The sequence below is a fragment of the Oncorhynchus tshawytscha genome, linkage group LG18, assembly GCF_018296145.1.
Source record: "Oncorhynchus tshawytscha isolate Ot180627B linkage group LG18, Otsh_v2.0, whole genome shotgun sequence".
Taxonomy (NCBI): Eukaryota; Metazoa; Chordata; class Actinopteri; order Salmoniformes; family Salmonidae; genus Oncorhynchus; species Oncorhynchus tshawytscha.
The window spans coordinates 41,462,260-41,479,195 of record NC_056446.1 but is presented as its reverse complement, the minus strand read 5'-3'; the positions used below and the strand labels follow the sequence as shown (position 1 = coordinate 41,479,195).

Genomic DNA, 16,936 nt, shown 5'->3' with positions numbered 1-16,936 from the left:
TCTTAGCTACTTACGACTGTGATGTGTGTCGTCTCACCTAGCTATCGTAAAACGTTGCACAATATATATTCCACAACTCTTTTAGTTGGAAGGATGAACCCAATCAGAATGTTTAACAGAAACCTAAACCTGCAGTATTCCCTTTAAGATGAAAGCACTAACTAGGTCCCTTTGGATAAGAGAGACTGCTAAATTACTCAAATGTAAAAGGCAAGATCACTTTTAGATCTGGACCTCATCAATCTGTAGTAGTAGTAGTGTATATCTACGTGGACCTCATCAATCTGTAGTAGTAGTGTGTATCTACGTGGACCTCATCAGTAGTAGGGTATATCTACGTGGACCTCATCAATCTGTAGTATTAGGGTATATCTACGTGGACCTCATCAGTAGTAGGGTATATCTACGTGGACCTCATCAATCTGTAGTATTAGGGTATATATACACGTGGACCTCATCAGTAGTAGGGTATATCTACGTGCACCTCATCAGTAGTAGGGTATATCTACGTGGACCTCATCTGTAGTAGGGTATATCTACGTGGACCTCATCTGTAGTAGTAGTAGTTCTACATGGACCTAATCAATCTAGTAGTAGAAGTAGTAGTAGTTCTATGTGGCCCTCATCTGTAGTAGTAGTAGGATATATCTACGTGGACCTCAATCTGTAGTAGTAGTTCTACATGGACCTCATCAATCTGTAGTAGTAGAAGTAGTAGTAGTTCTATGTGGCCCTCATCTGTAGTAGTAGTAGTAGTTATATGTGGCCCTCATCTGTAGTAGTAGTAGTAGTAGTAGTTCTATGTGGCCCTCATCTGTAGTAGCAGTAGGCTATATCGGCGTGGACCTCAATCTGTAGTAGTAGTAGTTCTATGTGGCCCTCATCTGTAGAGGCAGTAGGTATCGGCGTGGACCTCATCAGTAGTAGTAGTAGTTCTACATGGACCTCAATCTGTAGTAGTAGTAATAGGGTATATCTACGTGGACCTCATCAGTAGTAGTTGTAGTTCTACATGGACCTCATCAATCTGTAGTAGTAGAAGTAGTAGTAGTTCTATGTGGCCCTCATCTGTAGTAGTAGAAGTAGTAGTAGTTCTATGTGGCCCTCATCTGTAGTAGTAGAAGTAGTAGTAGTTCTATGTGGCCCTCATCTGTAGTAGTAGTAGGCTATATCGGCGTGGACCTCAATCTGTAGCACCTGCCTGTAGTGTGTTTGAACGGGGCCATCATCATACTACCTCATCAGTAGTAGGGTATATCTACGTGGACCTCATCAGTAGTAGGGTATATCTACGTGGACCTCATCAGTAGTAGTGTATATCTACGTGGACCTCATCAGTAGTAGTGTATATCTACGTGGACCTCATCAGTAGTAGTGTATATCTACGTGGACCTCATCAGTAGTAGTGTATATCTACGTGGACCTCATCAGTAGTAGTGTATATCTACGTGGACCTCATCAGTAGTAGTGTATATCTACGTGGACCTCATCAGTAGTAGGGTATATCTACGTGGACCTCATCAGTAGTAGTGTATATCTACGTGGACCTCATCAGTAGTAGTGTATATCACGTGGACCTCTCAGTAGTAGTATATCTACGTGGACCTCATCAGTAGTAGTGTATATCTACGTGGACCTCATCAGTAGTAGTGTATATCTCGTGACCTCATCAGTAGTAGTGTATATCTACGTGGACCTCATCAGTAGTAGTGTATATCTACGTGGACCTCATCAGTAGTAGTGTATATCTACGTGGACCTCATCAGTAGTAGTGTAGTGGACCTCATCAGTAGTAGGGTATATCTACGTGGACCTCATCAGTAGTCATATCTACGTGGACCTCATCAGTAGTAGGTATATCTACGTGGACCTCATCAGTAGTAGGGTATATCTCGTGGACCTCATCAGTAGTAGGGTATAACGTGGACCTCATCAGTAGTAGTGTATATCTACGTGGACCTCATCAGTAGTAGGGTATATCTATGTGGCCCTCATCTGTAGTAGCGTATATCTATGTGGTCCTCATCTGTAGTAGCAGTAGGCTATATCTATGTGGACCTCATCAGTAGTAGGGTATATCTACGTGGACCTCATCAGTAGTAGGGTATATCTACGTGGACCTCATCAGTAGTAGGGTATATCTACGTGGACCTCATCAGTAGTAGGGTATATCTACGTGGACCTCATCAGTAGTAGGGTATATCTACGTGGACCTCATCAGTAGTAGGGTATATCTACGTGGACCTCATCAGTCATATCTACGTGGACCTCATCAGTAGTAGGGTATATCTACGTGGACCTCATCAGTAGTAGTGTATATCTACGTGGACCTCATCAGTAGTAGGGTATATCTACGTGGACCTCATCAGTAGTAGGGTATATCTACGTGGACCTCATCAGTAGTAGTGTATATCTATGTGGCCCTCATCTGTAGTAGCGTATATCTATGTGGTCCTCATCTGTAGTAGCAGTAGGCTATATCTATGTGGACCTCATCAGTAGTAGGGTATATCTACGTGGACCTCATCAGTAGTAGTGTATATCTACGTGGACCTCATCAGTAGTAGGGTATATCTACGTGGACCTCATCAGTAGTAGGGTATATCTACGTGGACCTCATCAGTAGTAGTGTATATCTACGTGGACCTCATCAGTAGTAGTGTATATCTACGTGGACCTCATCAGTAGTAGGGTATATCTACGTGGACCTCATCAGTAGTAGGGTATATCTACGTGGACCTCATCAGTAGTAGGGTATATCTACGTGGACCTCATCAGTGGTAGGGTATATCTACGTGGACCTCATCAGTAGTAGGGTATATCTATGTAGACCTCATCAGTAGTAGGGTATATCTATGTGGACCTCATCAGTAGTAGTAGTAGGGTATATGGCCCTAATCTGTAGTAGCGTATATCTATGTGGTCCTCATCTGTAGTAGCAGTAGGCTATATCTATGTGGACCTCATCAGTAGTAGGGTATATATACGTGGACCTCATCAGTAGTAGGGTATATCTACGTGGACCTCATCAGTAGTAGGGTATATCTACGTGGACCTCATCAGTAGTAGGGTATATCTACGTGGACCTCATCAGTAGTAGGGTATATCTACGTGGACCTCATCAGTAGTAGGGTATATCTACGTGGACCTCATCAGTAGTAGGGTATATCTACGTGGACCTCATCAGTAGTAGGGTATATCTACGTGGACCTCATCAGTAGTAGGGTATATCTACGTGGACCTCATCAGTAGTAGGGTATATCTACGTGGACCTCATCAGTAGTAGGGTATATCTATGTAGACCTCATCAGTAGTAGGGTATATCTATGTGGACCTCATCAGTAGTAGTAGTAGGGTATATCTATGTGGACCTCATCAGTAGTAGTGTATATCTATGTGGACCTCATCAGTAGTAGGGTATATATATGTGGACCTCATCAGTCTGTAGCAACCTGCCTGTAGTGTGTTTGAACGGGGCTATCAGAGCCGGCCGACCCCACAGATGCGTCACGCATACTCTCTTAGTATACTTGAGGACATTTTGGGGACCAACATTCAAAATCCTACTTTCCATAACCCTTATCCCCACCCAGGAAGTGGTCGGTGAGCCAGGAAGTGTGTGTGTGTGTGTGTGTGTGTGTGTGTGTGCTCCCAGACTATGAGAAAATATGCCCCAACAAGGCTTAGGTTTATTCTGAGGTAACGGCCAGTACTCAAAGAGGTATACTGGGCACTGTTGCTGCCAGTTCAGTTCCACGCATCTCTTATCTGTGTGTGTGTGTGTGTGTGTGCGTGCCACAGTTCACCCTTGACCTGCTTGGAGAAGCGTTAGGACAAAGCGGAGGTTGAGGTCAGGATGGACGGGGCAACATAACCTAACCCTTGCACCTTTAACTGAGGAGGAACGAGCAGAAAAATAAAATTTTACATCTTCCTGACAAGGACCCACACTGAGGGGTGAAACTGACCATTAGTTTTAACTGTCCACTCAACCCTGGCAAGTTTCTTTGGGGTACATATTGCACCTAACATAATACAACTTTCCCATTGGTTCTGAGGATCTATCTGGGATAGGAATCTATTGGAACAGTGAGTTGGTCTGATTTTTAGGTCTGTCGGGGGGGAAGAGGACAGCCAAGAGGCATTGGCCCCAAGTAAGTGCTTATTAGGGTCTGCTCAGAAAAGTATAACACTAGTTCAGACACCTAGAGCTATAGTGTGGCCAACAGACAGACCAGTTTCAGCCTGTACTTACGGTGTTCTCAGATCAGTATTACCTTGAGTCAAAAGCCTGTAAAGTAAGCTGCTACCCACACTAAAACCACACCAGGCTAAAAGCAGACAGTCAGCGACTAACTAGGTATTCTGATACATGGATTGGTCATTCTGGTTGCTATGAGGAAATGTTCCAACAGGAGATCATGAATCGGCTACTGTCTGTTCCACTATACTGCCGTTTTATTGACTTTGAGTCAGCTACTGTCTGTTCCACTATACTGCCCTTTTATTGAGTCAGCTACTGTCTGTTCCACTATACTGCCCTTTTATTGAGTCAGCTACTGTCTATTCTACTATACTGCCCTTTTATTGAGTCAGATACTGTCTGTTCTACTATACTGCCCTTTTATTGAGTCAGCTACTGTCTGTTCTACTATACTTCCCTTTTATTGAGTCAGCTACTGTCTATTCTACTATACTGCCCTTTTATTGAGTCAGCTACTGTCTGTTCCACTATATCCTCCTCCCCATGGGAAAGTCTGAGGTCACTTCTAGTTTAATTTAGTAGAGATGAATTCGTGACTTTGAATTCAATAATATAAAACCCTCTTTGAAAATAGCTAACTTTTCTCTCAACAATACTTGAATTAGAATTTCAATTCTGCTTCTGAATAGAGGTAATTAAAAAGAAATCGAATGGACCCCAACCCCTGAAATACAGATCCCAGAACTGAAACCTCCTCCCTCACCAGCTTGCATGTATTTTTCCAACTGTTCACGTCTCTGCTCCACATCATTCGGTGTCAGAGTGAAGATCTTCTTTGGGGGGAAAGCAGGTACCAAGTTGTTGCCATGCTCCTTCTTTATCTGGGAGGGGGGGAAAAAAGACTGGCTTCAGACAGTGAACTCTATAGGAAAGAAAGGACTTGTCAGAAAAAATATTGAGCATTACCAATGTTTTGAGGAACCTCTGATTACAGATCATATCTTAAAATAGTTGACTACTTAAAAGTTACATTCTGAATATTTTATTCTTCAGTCTTGTTAATAAAAGTAATGGGTTGAGAGGAACCGAAGTTAGGCCAGAATACATGGATATACAGTGGTTTCCCCAGACTGAAGGTCGACAAGGTTTTCTAGCCTAACTCATCTGAATGTCGTTGGATAACCTGGTCTAACTCATCCGAAGGTCATTGGATAACCTGGTCTAAACTCATCCGAAGGTCGTTGGATAATCTGGTCTAACTCATCTGAAGGTGGTCGGATAACCTGGTCTAAACTCATCTGAAGGTGGTCGGATAACCTGGTCTTACTCATCTGAAGGTCGTCGGATAACCTGGTCTAACTCATCTGAAGGTCGTCGGATAACCTGGTCTAACTCATCTGAAGGTGGTCGGATAACCTGGTCTAACTCATCTGAAGGTCGTCGGATAACCTGGTCTAAACTCATCCGAAGGTCATTGGATAACCTGGTCTTACTCATCTGAAGGTCGTTGGATAACCTGGTCTAACTCATCTGAAGGTCGTTGGATAACCTGGTCTAAACTCATCTGAAGGTGGTCGGATAACCTGGTCTAACTCATCTGAAGGTGGTCGGATAACCTGGTCTAACTCATCTGAAGGTGGTCGGATAACCTGGTCTAACTCATCTGAAGGTGGTCGGATAACCTGGTCTAAACTCATCTGAAGGTGGTCGGATAACCTGGTCTAACTCATCTGAAGGTGGTCGGATAACCTGGTCTTACTCATCTGAAGGTCGTTGGATAACCTGTCTAAACTCATCCGAAGGTGGTCGGATAACCTGGTCTAACTCATCTGAAGGTCGTTGGATAACCTGGTCTAACTCATCTGAAGGTGGTCGGATAACCTGGTCTAACTCATCTGAAGGTCGTTGGATAACCTGGTCTAACTCATCTGAAGGTCGTTGGATAACCTGGTCTAACTCATCTGAAGGTGGTCGGATAACCTGGTCTAACTCATCTGAAGGTCTTGCGTGCAGTTTGAGGATGAATCACAGGTTTATTTCAAGGCCAGACAGTCTGGTGGAGAGGTGGGTAGTTCCCATGTAAAACATATGCAGGCAGCACATATATCTGGCTTAATACGGTCTAGCCATACTAAGTTCCCTTAGCTCATTACTCACTCGTTGTTATTGAAATCAGGGACTTTATCATCAGAAGGTCTCTGGCTTTGAAACGATATGCTTTGCCTGGCACCCTGAGTATCAACAGACATCAAACGAAGTTCTAATTCAGATCTGAATAAAGCTATGGGCTAAAAGGCACTGGTGTAGTGTGCATCTGTAGCAACTGCAAGCAGGGGCGGATTGGCCATCTGGCAATTCTGGCAAATGCCAGATGGGCTGGACAATGTTTTTTGGGGGGTGGGCTGATTGTCAACATCAAACTAATATATTTTCTGTGTAAAAAATATTTTAAAAAATGTAGGAAAAGGGTGACATGGCCGGCGGCAATAACGGCAACAATTTTTTTAAAGCAATCTCTAATTATTGTATAACATTTCAAAAATGCAATTGCGGGAAAAACAGCTTAGGAAGGTTTGTCGACTTGCCCCTGTTGAAGAGGGGAGGGTCTCTGTTGGATGAATATGTGGCAACAGTGGATAATATATTTAGAGTTCGTTTAGCCAATGATTTTAATTAGGGCCTTCAGAAAGTATTCATACCCCTTGACTTATTCCACATTTTGTTGTGTTACAGTCTGAATTAAACATTTATTAAATTTGATTTGTTTCAGCCATCCCCACACAATACCCCATAATGACTAAGTCAAAAACAGGTCTTTTGAAAATGTGCCAAATTTATTGCAGGAAAGAATAAATAGAGGTGAAGTTGGCAACGCGCGCAGTGCTGTGGGTTGGTGTGGATAAAATGCCAGGGCTGAATTATTGTCCGAGTCCGTCCCTGACTTCAAGGTGCATTTCACTGATATGCTGCCCTACCTCTTTCTCATGCATACAGATCAGTCTTGTAAATCTATACACAGACCGTCTGAAAAGGGCACCCTATCCCCTATATAGGGCACTACTTTTGACCAGGGTCCCCATCGGGAATAGGGGGCCATTTTGGACACATCTTCTGACAGATCAGATGAATGGGTCCTTCTAAAACAAACTCCCACGGGCCTCTCCACACCACGGATGTCACTAGGAATAACACTCCCACCCCCATTTAACATCCCCTTCCATCACCATCACCAGGAAGAACATCCAGGAGGAATGGGTTCGTACTGTAGTGTTGACAGGGACGTGTCCAGGAGGAATGGGTTCGTACTGTAGTGTTGACAGGGGCGTGTCCAGGAGGAATGGGTTCGTACTGTAGTGTTGACAGGGGCGTGTCCAGGAGGAATGGGTTCGTACTGTAGTGTTGACATGGACGTGTCCAGGAGGAATGGGTTGTACTGTAGTGTTGACATGGACGTGTCCAGGAGGAATGGGTTTGTACTGTAGTGTTGACAGGGACGTGTCCAGGAGGAATGGGTTTGTACTGTAGTGTTGACAGGGACGTGTCCAGGAGGAATGGGTTCGTACTGTAGTGTTGACAGGGGCGTGTCCAGGAGGAATGGGTTTGTACTGTAGTGTTGACATGGACGTGTCCAGGAGGAATGGGTTCGACTGTAGTGTTGACAGGGGCGTGTCCAGGAGGAATGGGTTCGTACTGTAGTGTTGACAGGGGCGTGTCCAGGAGGAATGGGTTCGTACTGTAGTGTTGACAGGGGCGTGTCCAGGAGGAATGGGTTCGTACTGTAGTGTTGACAGGGGCGTGTCCAGGAGGAATGGGTTCGTACTGTAGTGTTGACAGGGGCGTGTCCAGGAGCAATGGGTTCGTACTGTAGTGTTGACAGGGGCGTGTCCAGGAGGAATGGGTTCGTACTGTAGTGTTGACAGGGGCGTGTCCAGGAGGAATGGGTTCGTACTATAGTGTTGACAGGGACGTGTCCAGGAGGAATGGGTTCGTACTGTAGTGTTGACAGGGGCGTGTCCAGGAGGAATGGGTTCGTACTGTAGTGTTGACAGGGGCGTGTCCAGGAGGAATGGGTTCGTACTATAGTGTTGACAGGGACGTGTCCAGGAGGAATGGGTTCGTACTGTAGTGTTGACAGGGGCGTGTCCAGGAGGAATGGGTTCGTACTGTAGTGTTGACAGGGACGTGTCCAGGAGGAATGGGTTCGTACTGTAGTGTTGACAGGGACGTGTCCAGGAGGAATGGGTTCGTACTGTAGTGTTGACAGGGACGTGTCCAGGAGGAATGGGTTCGTACTGTAGTGTTGACAGGGACGTGTCCAGGAGGAATGGGTTCGTACTGTAGTGTTGACAGGGCGTGTCCAGGAGGAATGGGTTCGTACTGTAGTGTTGACAGGGCGTGTCCAGGAGGAATGGGTTCGTACTGTAGTGTTGACAGGGACGTGTCCAGGAGGAATGGGTTCGTACTGTAGTGTTGACAGGGGCGTGTCCAGGAGGAATGGGTTCGTACTGTAGTGTTGACAGGGACGTGTCCAGGAGGAATGGGTTTGTACTATAGTGTTGACAGGGGCGTGTCCAGGAGGAATGGGTTCGTACTGTAGTGTTGACAGGGGCGTGTCCAGGAGGAATGGGTTTGTACTGTAGCGTTGAGTGACTACTGACAGATGAGACTAATGAAATGATACTAGTGTCTATACAAAATGCACAATAAGAAGTGCTCAACTCTTACTGGGGGGCATTTTTACCGCAGCAAGTTCAAACCTGGTTTCAAAAGAGACGTCTCACCCTGTTGTTACTGCTGAAAATACATCATTATTTTACTGTAGTTGATTTGTAAGTGATGGTCAGCTGTGCTTTCATACCAATGGAGGAGATACGGGATCCAGGTGATTAGGTGGTAACCAGGGGAGTATTATTTACAAAGAGCAGCATTAACATTCACATTCTGTCAGATGTAAATTACACGGAGTAGCACCGCAATTAGAAATTTAAAAAAAACAGAGGTTGGCGTGGTTACAGGGAACCGTGCGCCATACAGGGAACCGTGCGCGACGGGTACTACCCGTGGGGTAGTACCCGCGACTACCATAACAGTCAGATGTTAGTTCCAAAAACGGTACCCTATTCCCTATATAGTGGTCAAAAGTAGCACACTCTAAAATAGGGAATAGGGTACCGTTGGGAACAAGCCGTGTGGGTATTCCATCCCACGCAGTGTTACCTAGCAACGGCAGCTGTGGAGTGTGTGGAGGTGTACGGAACACAGCCTTGACGACGGAGAACCTGTTGTTCCTTTATTCCTTGATCATGTGTATTGACGCAATGTGCAGTCTTACATACAGCGGTGAGATGTCACAGCTACTGTAGTGTAACAGTATAACTTCAGACCGTCCCCTCGCCCCGACCCGGAACCACTATATAGGTGTAACAGTATAACTTCAGACCGTCCCCTCGCCCCGACCCGGAACCACTATATAGGTGTAACAGTATAACTTCAGACCGTCCCCTCGCCCCGACCCGGAACCACTATATAGGTGTAACAGTATAACTTTAGACCGTCCCCTCGCCCCGACCCGGAACCACTATATAGGTGTAACAGTATAACTTCAGACCGTCCCCTCGGCTATGAACTGACAGCATCTTAATCCCTAAGTACTGTAGTGCACTGCGTTTGACCCGGAACCACTATATAGGTGTAACAGTATAACTTCAGACCGTCCCCTCGCCCGACCCGGAACCACTATATAGGTGTAACAGTATAACTTCAGACCGTCCCCTCGCCCCGACCCGGAACCACTATATAGGTGTAACAGTATAACTTCAGACCGTCCCCTCGGCTATGAACTGACAGCATCTTAATCCCTAAGTACTGTAGTGTAACAGTATAACTTCAGACCGTCCCCTCGGCTATGAACTGACAGCATCTTAATCCCTAAGTACTGTAGTGTAACAGTATAACTTTAGACCGTCCCCTCGCCCCGACCCTTCACAGAATGCAGGAGACACTTGACAACTGGCTAATTGAACAAACAGTCGGCAGGGCAGCAGGGGGTTGGGGGGGGGGACGAGAAAACAAACACACAGAGGCTTTCAAATGAATGGAAACATACTGAGGCTATGAACTGACAGCATCTTAATCCCTAAGTACTGTAGTGCACTGCGTTTGACCCGGAACCACTATATAGGTGTAACAGTATAACTTTAGACCGTCCCCTCGCCCCGACCCGGGCGCGAACCAGGGACCCTCTGCACACATCAACAACAGTCACCCCTCGAAGCATCGTTACCCATCGCTCCACAAAAGCCGCGGCCCTTGCAGAGCAAAGGGGAACTACTACTTCAAGGTCTCAGAGCAAGTGACGTCACCGATTGAAACGCTATTTAGCGCGCACCGCTAACTAAGCTAGCCGTTTCACATCCGTTACACTAGCAGTGGTCAGATGAAGGAAGAGACCAGAGGACGATAGCCTGAACAAAAGGGTTGACTACTACCCATTAGCTATCATAGCAACCTACATAGCAACCTACATAGCATCCTACATCTAAGACAAAGTCCTTCCTTATTAGGTCCTAAACGGACCTTTCAATTTATTTATTTTTAATACACATTATTTCTGGGCTAACAAACTTGTCTGATTCCCTTCAGTCAATCTGAAAATGCTACAGAGGAAGTCCACGGTTTCGCAAACAGGTAAAAGGAGGAAGTGAACAAGGCCAAGAAGAACATTCCTTCCATGACAACGCCTTTCACTTTTTAAACTCTTAACCGCTCGGTTACGTATTCTAGCATGAACTAGCCTGAACACCCAGGCTTGAGGTTGGTTCTAGTTCTGGTTCAAGGCTGAACATCAAGCAGGACAGTTGTAATAGTTAGAGACGTGAGGCCACGGTGAGGAAATGGCAGGGGGCAGCGTTGAGGTGATGTTCGTAGCAGTGTTACCCCTGGCCCGGAACATTGCTGACGTTTGATGGAGGCGGGGGCCCCCCTTTGTCCAGCTCAATTGACGCTCCAACCAAAAAGCCCTTGACCTTAATTGGTTTCAATTGAAGCCTTGGGCCTGCATTCACATGGGCTGTGTTTACACAGGCAGCCCAATTATTGGCAAAAGAGCTGATCTGATTGGTCAAAAGAGGAATTAGTAGGGAAAGATCATAATTGGGCTGCCTGTGTAAACACAGTCAAAGCCTCTCAGAGTACGATTGTTGATCTCAGATCGGTTTTGTCTTATAGATCACAATGAACAAGATGACTTGCCTGGCTAGAGAGGTCAGAATAATTCAGTTTGAGTCATCAGGCAATACGATGCCATGTTGAAGGGGCATCTGGTCCTAGAATAGCACTCAGAGGAATATATTCTATTGGTACCTGTTCGTGTAGTCCCAGGAGCTGACTGTAGCGAACCCGACAATGGAGAACCCCGTTCACATGGATGTTGTAGGCCTGAAGGAGACACGTGGGGAGAGAAAGTAGTGAGTATAGCTTCTAACTGAGCTGAAAGACTAAACAAAAAAGGGGGTCTGCCACGGTACAGCCTGTTGTGGATCGATTGATTTGGCAGAAGAAGACAACTAAAACTGCTGTTGTACTCATTGTCTGAACAATTACTTGCACACTGTAGTGCATTCTGGTATTTCATTACCTTATATTTAAATCATTGTACATCACCACTATGGAGACGTTTGCTGGGCAGTAATGATCTGTTCTGAAGCAACGTTTCGGTGTAAACTAAGCATACATTTGTAAGTGATTGAGAGTTTGGAACCTCTCCACGAGAGAGACTTATCGACTTTGTAGTTCGAAGGAGGAAAACAAACACTGTAGGTAAATCTAATTCAGGGAGGGGAGAACTTGTTTATAGTTTCACTTCTTATATCAAAACAACAACAATTGAACTGCCTTGAAGTTCAATCAAGAAGCACTTCCTCCACACTGGGGGGGGGTGCTAGTGATGCGCGTCGACTCTTACACTTCATTTTAAATCATGGAGACTAGGCGTGCATCCGAAATGGCACCTTATTCCCTATTTTAGGGGACACTACTTTTAACTAAGGCCTGTAAAGGGGTCTGGTTAAAAGTAGTGCACTAGATTAATAAATGGGGTGCCATTTGGGACACAACCTAGGCTTAATGAAGTGTTGCTGCTTTGGCTTAAAACACAAACACTTCTCACTTTCAATTACATCGTGGATACCAGTGTGAACACACACACACACACACTAACTACATCTTTCACCCACACAGACAGTGTTTATATTATGCCGTGGCCAATAACACAGTGTTATGAATGAAAGATGAATGTGTTTCAATGCCAGAAGTTGGACTTGTTTGCTCAACTTCCCTGTTTTTTTTGTTTTTTTTACAAGAGCCATCGTTGGCTCCTCCTACGCAACAGCAACAGTTTGGGATCAACAACAGCCCGTCATGTGATTGAGGTCAGAAGTAGGGTCTAATCACCGGCAGGTGAAGCTAATTCGAACTGTTATTTTGGAAGGCTTCATTAATATGGACCAGACAACCCCCTGCCCCCTCCTTAGCCAACCCCCTGCCCCCTCCTTAGCCAACCCCTGCCCCCTCCTTAGCCAACCCCTGCCCCCTCCTTAGCCAACCCCTGCCCCCTCCTTAGCCAACCCCCTGCCCCCTCCTTAGCCAACCCCCTGCCCCCTCCTTAGCCAACCCCCTGCCCCCTCCTTAGCCAACCCCCTGCCCTCTCCTTAGCCAACCCCCTGCCCTCTCCTTAGCCAACCCCCTGCCCTCTCCTTAGCCAACCCCTGCCCTCTCCTTAGCCAACCCCTGCCCCTCCTTAGCCAACCCCTGCCCCCTCCTTAGCCAACCCCTGCCCCCTCCTTAGCCAACCCCCTGCCCTCTCCTAAGCCAAAACATATCACAAGAATGCCTGTACATAGCCCATCTGTAAATAGCCCAAACAACTACCTCATCCCCTACTCTATTTATTTATCTTGCTCCTTTGCACCCCAGTATCTCTACTTGCACATTCATCGACTGCACATCTACCATTCCAGTGTTTAATTGCTATATTGTAATTACTTCACCACCCTGGTCTATTTATTGCCTTTACCTCCCATCTCACCTCATTGGCACTCACTGTATATAGACTTTTTTTCTACTGTATTATTGACTGTATGTTTGTTTTACTCCATGTGTAACTCTGTGTTGTTGTATGTCTCGAACTGCTTTGCTTTATCTTGACCAGAGGTCACAGTTGTAAATGAGAACTTGTTCTCAACTGGCCTACCTGGTTAAATAAAAGGTGAAATAAATGTTAAAAAAATAAATAAAAATGCAATGCAGAGTCGTAGACAGAGAGCCTCTGGCAGTGCATCAATTCAACAACACAGTCCGGAACTGTGTATAAAATTAAAACAGACTTCTGGTTCTGTGACTTAAGTCTGTCCAGGGACCCTGACTAGGCAAACTGGAGACCCAGGGACCCTGACTAGGCAAACTGGAGACCCAGGGACCCTGACTAAGCAAACTGGAGACCCAAGGACCCCTGACTAGGCAAACTGGAGACCCAAGGACCCCTGACTAGGCAAACTGGAGACCCAAGGACCCCTGACTAGGCAAACTGGAGACCCAGGGACCCCTGACTAGGCAAACTGGAGACCCAGGGACCCCTGACTAGGCAAACTGGAGACCCAGGGACCCCTGACTAGGCAAACTGGAGACCCAGGGACCCCTGACTAGGCAAACTGGAGACCCAGGGACCCTGACTAGGCAAACTGGAGACCCAGGGACCCCTGACTAGGCAAACTGGAGACCCAGGGACCCCTGACTAGGCAAACTGGAGACCCAGGGACCCCTGACTAGGCAAACTGGAGACCCAGGGACCCCTGACTAGGCAAACTGGAGACCCAGGGACCCCTGACTAGGCAAACTGGAGACCCAGGGACCCCTGACTAGGCAAACTGGAGACCCAGGGACCCCTGACTAGGCAAACTGGAGACCCAGGGACCCCTGACTAGGCAAACTGGAGACCCAGGGACCCCTGACTAGGCAAACTGGAGACCCAGGGACCCCTGACTAGGCAAACTGGAGACCCAGGGACCCCTGACTAGGCAAACTGGAGACCCAGGGACCCCTGACTAGGCAAACTGGAGACCCAAGGACCCCTGACTAGGCAAACTGGAGACCCAAGGACCCCTGACTAGGCAAACTGGAGACCCAAGGACCCCTGACTAGGCAAACTGGAGACCCAAGGACCCCCCGTCATATGCATATATAACAAATAAATAAATCACGTATTGTCAAATCAGGTGAATGAAAATGTCAGGTAGAAGTTCAACTTTAATTTTTTAGATCTGACAGAGTGTCATTATTTTGACCTTCCCACAGTTACCTGGAAGAGGAAGTGTAATCTAACAGCCTATTAGCTAGAAAGGTAACATGGCGGCTGGAAAACATGTTTCAGTTTTGAAGATAATGTCCTGCAATTCTATGCATTTTGCCAAGCAGCTAGTCCTAGGCCCAGACCGTCTTCAGAAAGCGGCCGGTCCTAGGCCCAGACCGTCTTCAGAAAGCGGCCGGTCCTAGGCCCAGACCGTCTTCAGAAAGCGGCCGGTCCTAGGCCCAGACTGTCTAACTTGGTGATGAAAGATGGTTCTGGTGCTGACTGTCAGTCAAAACAAATTAAATGTATTTAGGCCTATGAGAAATTATCCCTATAGATGCACACAGTGTTGAGGAGCAGTGCGTGTTGAGGAGCAGTGCGTGTTGAGGAGCAGTGCGTGTTGAGGAGCAGTGCGTGTTGAGGAGCAGTGTGTGTTGAGGAGCAGTGTTGGCCAGGGATAAGAGGAAGAACACTTATTGGCAGGAGGAGTTTCCTGTTCGAAAGTCAAAGACAAGAAGGCTCAGTTAACACTTTGAACTATAGACTACACTGTAAACTACACTATAGACTGTAGACTATAAACTACACTATACAATAGAGACTAAACTATAAACTACAGACTAAACTATAGACCAGACTGTAAACCAGACAAAACTATAAACGACACTATAGACTGTAAACTAGACTAAATTATAAACTATAGCCTGCAAACTAGACTGTAGCCTGCAAACTAGACTGTAGCCTGCAAACTAGACTGTAGCCTGCAAACTAGACTGTAGCCTGCAAACTAGACTGTAGCCTGCAAACGAATTAGCATAAGATTCCGTCTGTTTACCTGCCAGTCTGTTCACTCACTAGCATGACTAGTTACAGTCAACAAGATGACATGTCGTGTATAGAAACAACAAACCAGTAATGAGGCTGGTGGTTGCTTTCTCCAGGCTACAGTTGGTCAACTGGAACTTACCCAAATCTAAAAACACAGAAGCATCCTGTAGAATAAAAGAATAGTAAAAACATGCACATGTAGGCAGAACTAAAAATGTCCATGCAGGAAGGATGACAAGACAAAGTGTGCCCCAAATGGCACCCTATTCCCTATGTAGTGCCCTGTGTTTGACCACAGGCCCATAGGGTTTTGGTTAAAAGCAGTGCACTATTAAAAAAAGGGGACAGGATGCCATTTATGACACCGCCAAGAAAACATGACATGTATAATAACAAGGAGAACTAGGTCACTTGGTAAATATGTGGATACAGGAGTTGATTTAATGTAATGCAAAATCTTCCCTTTAACAAAAAAGGGATACTTCAGGATTTAGGCAACGGAGCACTTTAATCTACTTCACAAGAGTCCGATGAACTAGCGGATAGGATGTGTGTGCCTCATCTGCAAATGCAGGTTTAGCAAGCTAATGCTAACTAGCATTAGCGCATTGACTGAAAGTCTATAGGCGTCTGCTATATATAGCATGCTAAAATTAGACAATGAAGATTTTCATTTATCTTTGCAACCTACTGCTTCAACCCAACTCTCCTTGAATAGCCCAACAGGTTGCAGATCTCTGAGAGGTCTGCAATTCTCATAAACCCAACGATTTGATGCAGAAATTGGACTAATGACTAAAAATGTTGTGATAACCTTGATAAAATAATACAATTATAGACCATTGCATGGCAGTTATGTTTTTCAATGAAATTATTAGAAAGCATCTCTGTGTGTGTATATATAATATATAATATATATAATATATATATATATACACACACACACACAGTGGGGCAAAAAAGTATTTAGTCAGCCACCAATTGTGCAAGTTCTCCCACCATAATTTGCAAATAAATTCATAAAAAATCCTACAATGCTATTTTCTGGATATTTTTTCTAATTTTGTCTGTCATAGTTGAAGTGTACCTATGTTGAAAATTACAGGCCTCTCTCAACTTTTTAAGTGGGAGAACTTGCACAATTGGTGGCTGACTAAATACTTGTTTGCCCCACTGTATATATGGTAGACTTCACCTCCTCACCACTCTATGGCTATTTTCTCTGAACAGGGGGGAGGGGAGGGTGAAACCTATTACCAAATTTACTGTGAATACATTACATCGTATGAATGAACAATACGCAACGCCGCAGCTTCATACTACTTGTCAAACAGAGAACTGATTCTCTTTACTGGCCATTGGGGGTTGATGGGGTGTGGTGGGGGGAGGCTGTCGGTGGTTTTTTACTATTTGTGGATACCTCAAATCATTGTTAACCAGAGATATCGTTCAAGTCGGATGTTGGGTACTATAATTTATTGAATATTTAAAAAGTTTTTTTTTAAAGTCAAATGGAAAATAACTGATTGCACCCATATTGGCTATCTTTAAAATTCTCA

General features: G+C 45.4%; 1 protein-coding gene and 1 long non-coding RNA gene across 9 annotated transcripts in view; both read right to left on the bottom strand.

The window, feature by feature from the left end:
* The window catches only part of LOC112217967 (sorting nexin-17), a 68,403-nt gene that overhangs the window by 45,032 nt on the left and 6,435 nt on the right, over positions 1–16,936 (bottom strand). The window contains exons 2-3 of the mRNA XM_042301094.1: positions 11,567–11,641; positions 4,968–5,085 (exon numbers count right to left, since the gene is read on the bottom strand). Coding sequence (XP_042157028.1) covers positions 4,968–5,085; positions 11,567–11,641 — 193 coding nt within the window. The remainder of the gene's footprint in view (positions 1–4,967; positions 5,086–11,566; positions 11,642–16,936) is intronic.
* LOC121840000 lies at positions 1,683–4,961 on the bottom strand. 8 transcript variants are annotated; one of them, XR_006079301.1, is made up of 3 exons: positions 3,403–4,961; positions 1,929–2,244; positions 1,683–1,758 (listed from the first exon to the last, which is right to left on the bottom strand). It is a non-coding gene; the product is annotated as an uncharacterized LOC121840000 (long non-coding RNA). The 8 variants fall into 8 exon arrangements; XR_006079300.1 differs by having other exon boundaries at positions 3,372–3,409; XR_006079302.1 differs by lacking the exon at positions 3,403–4,961 and adding an exon at positions 3,304–3,337.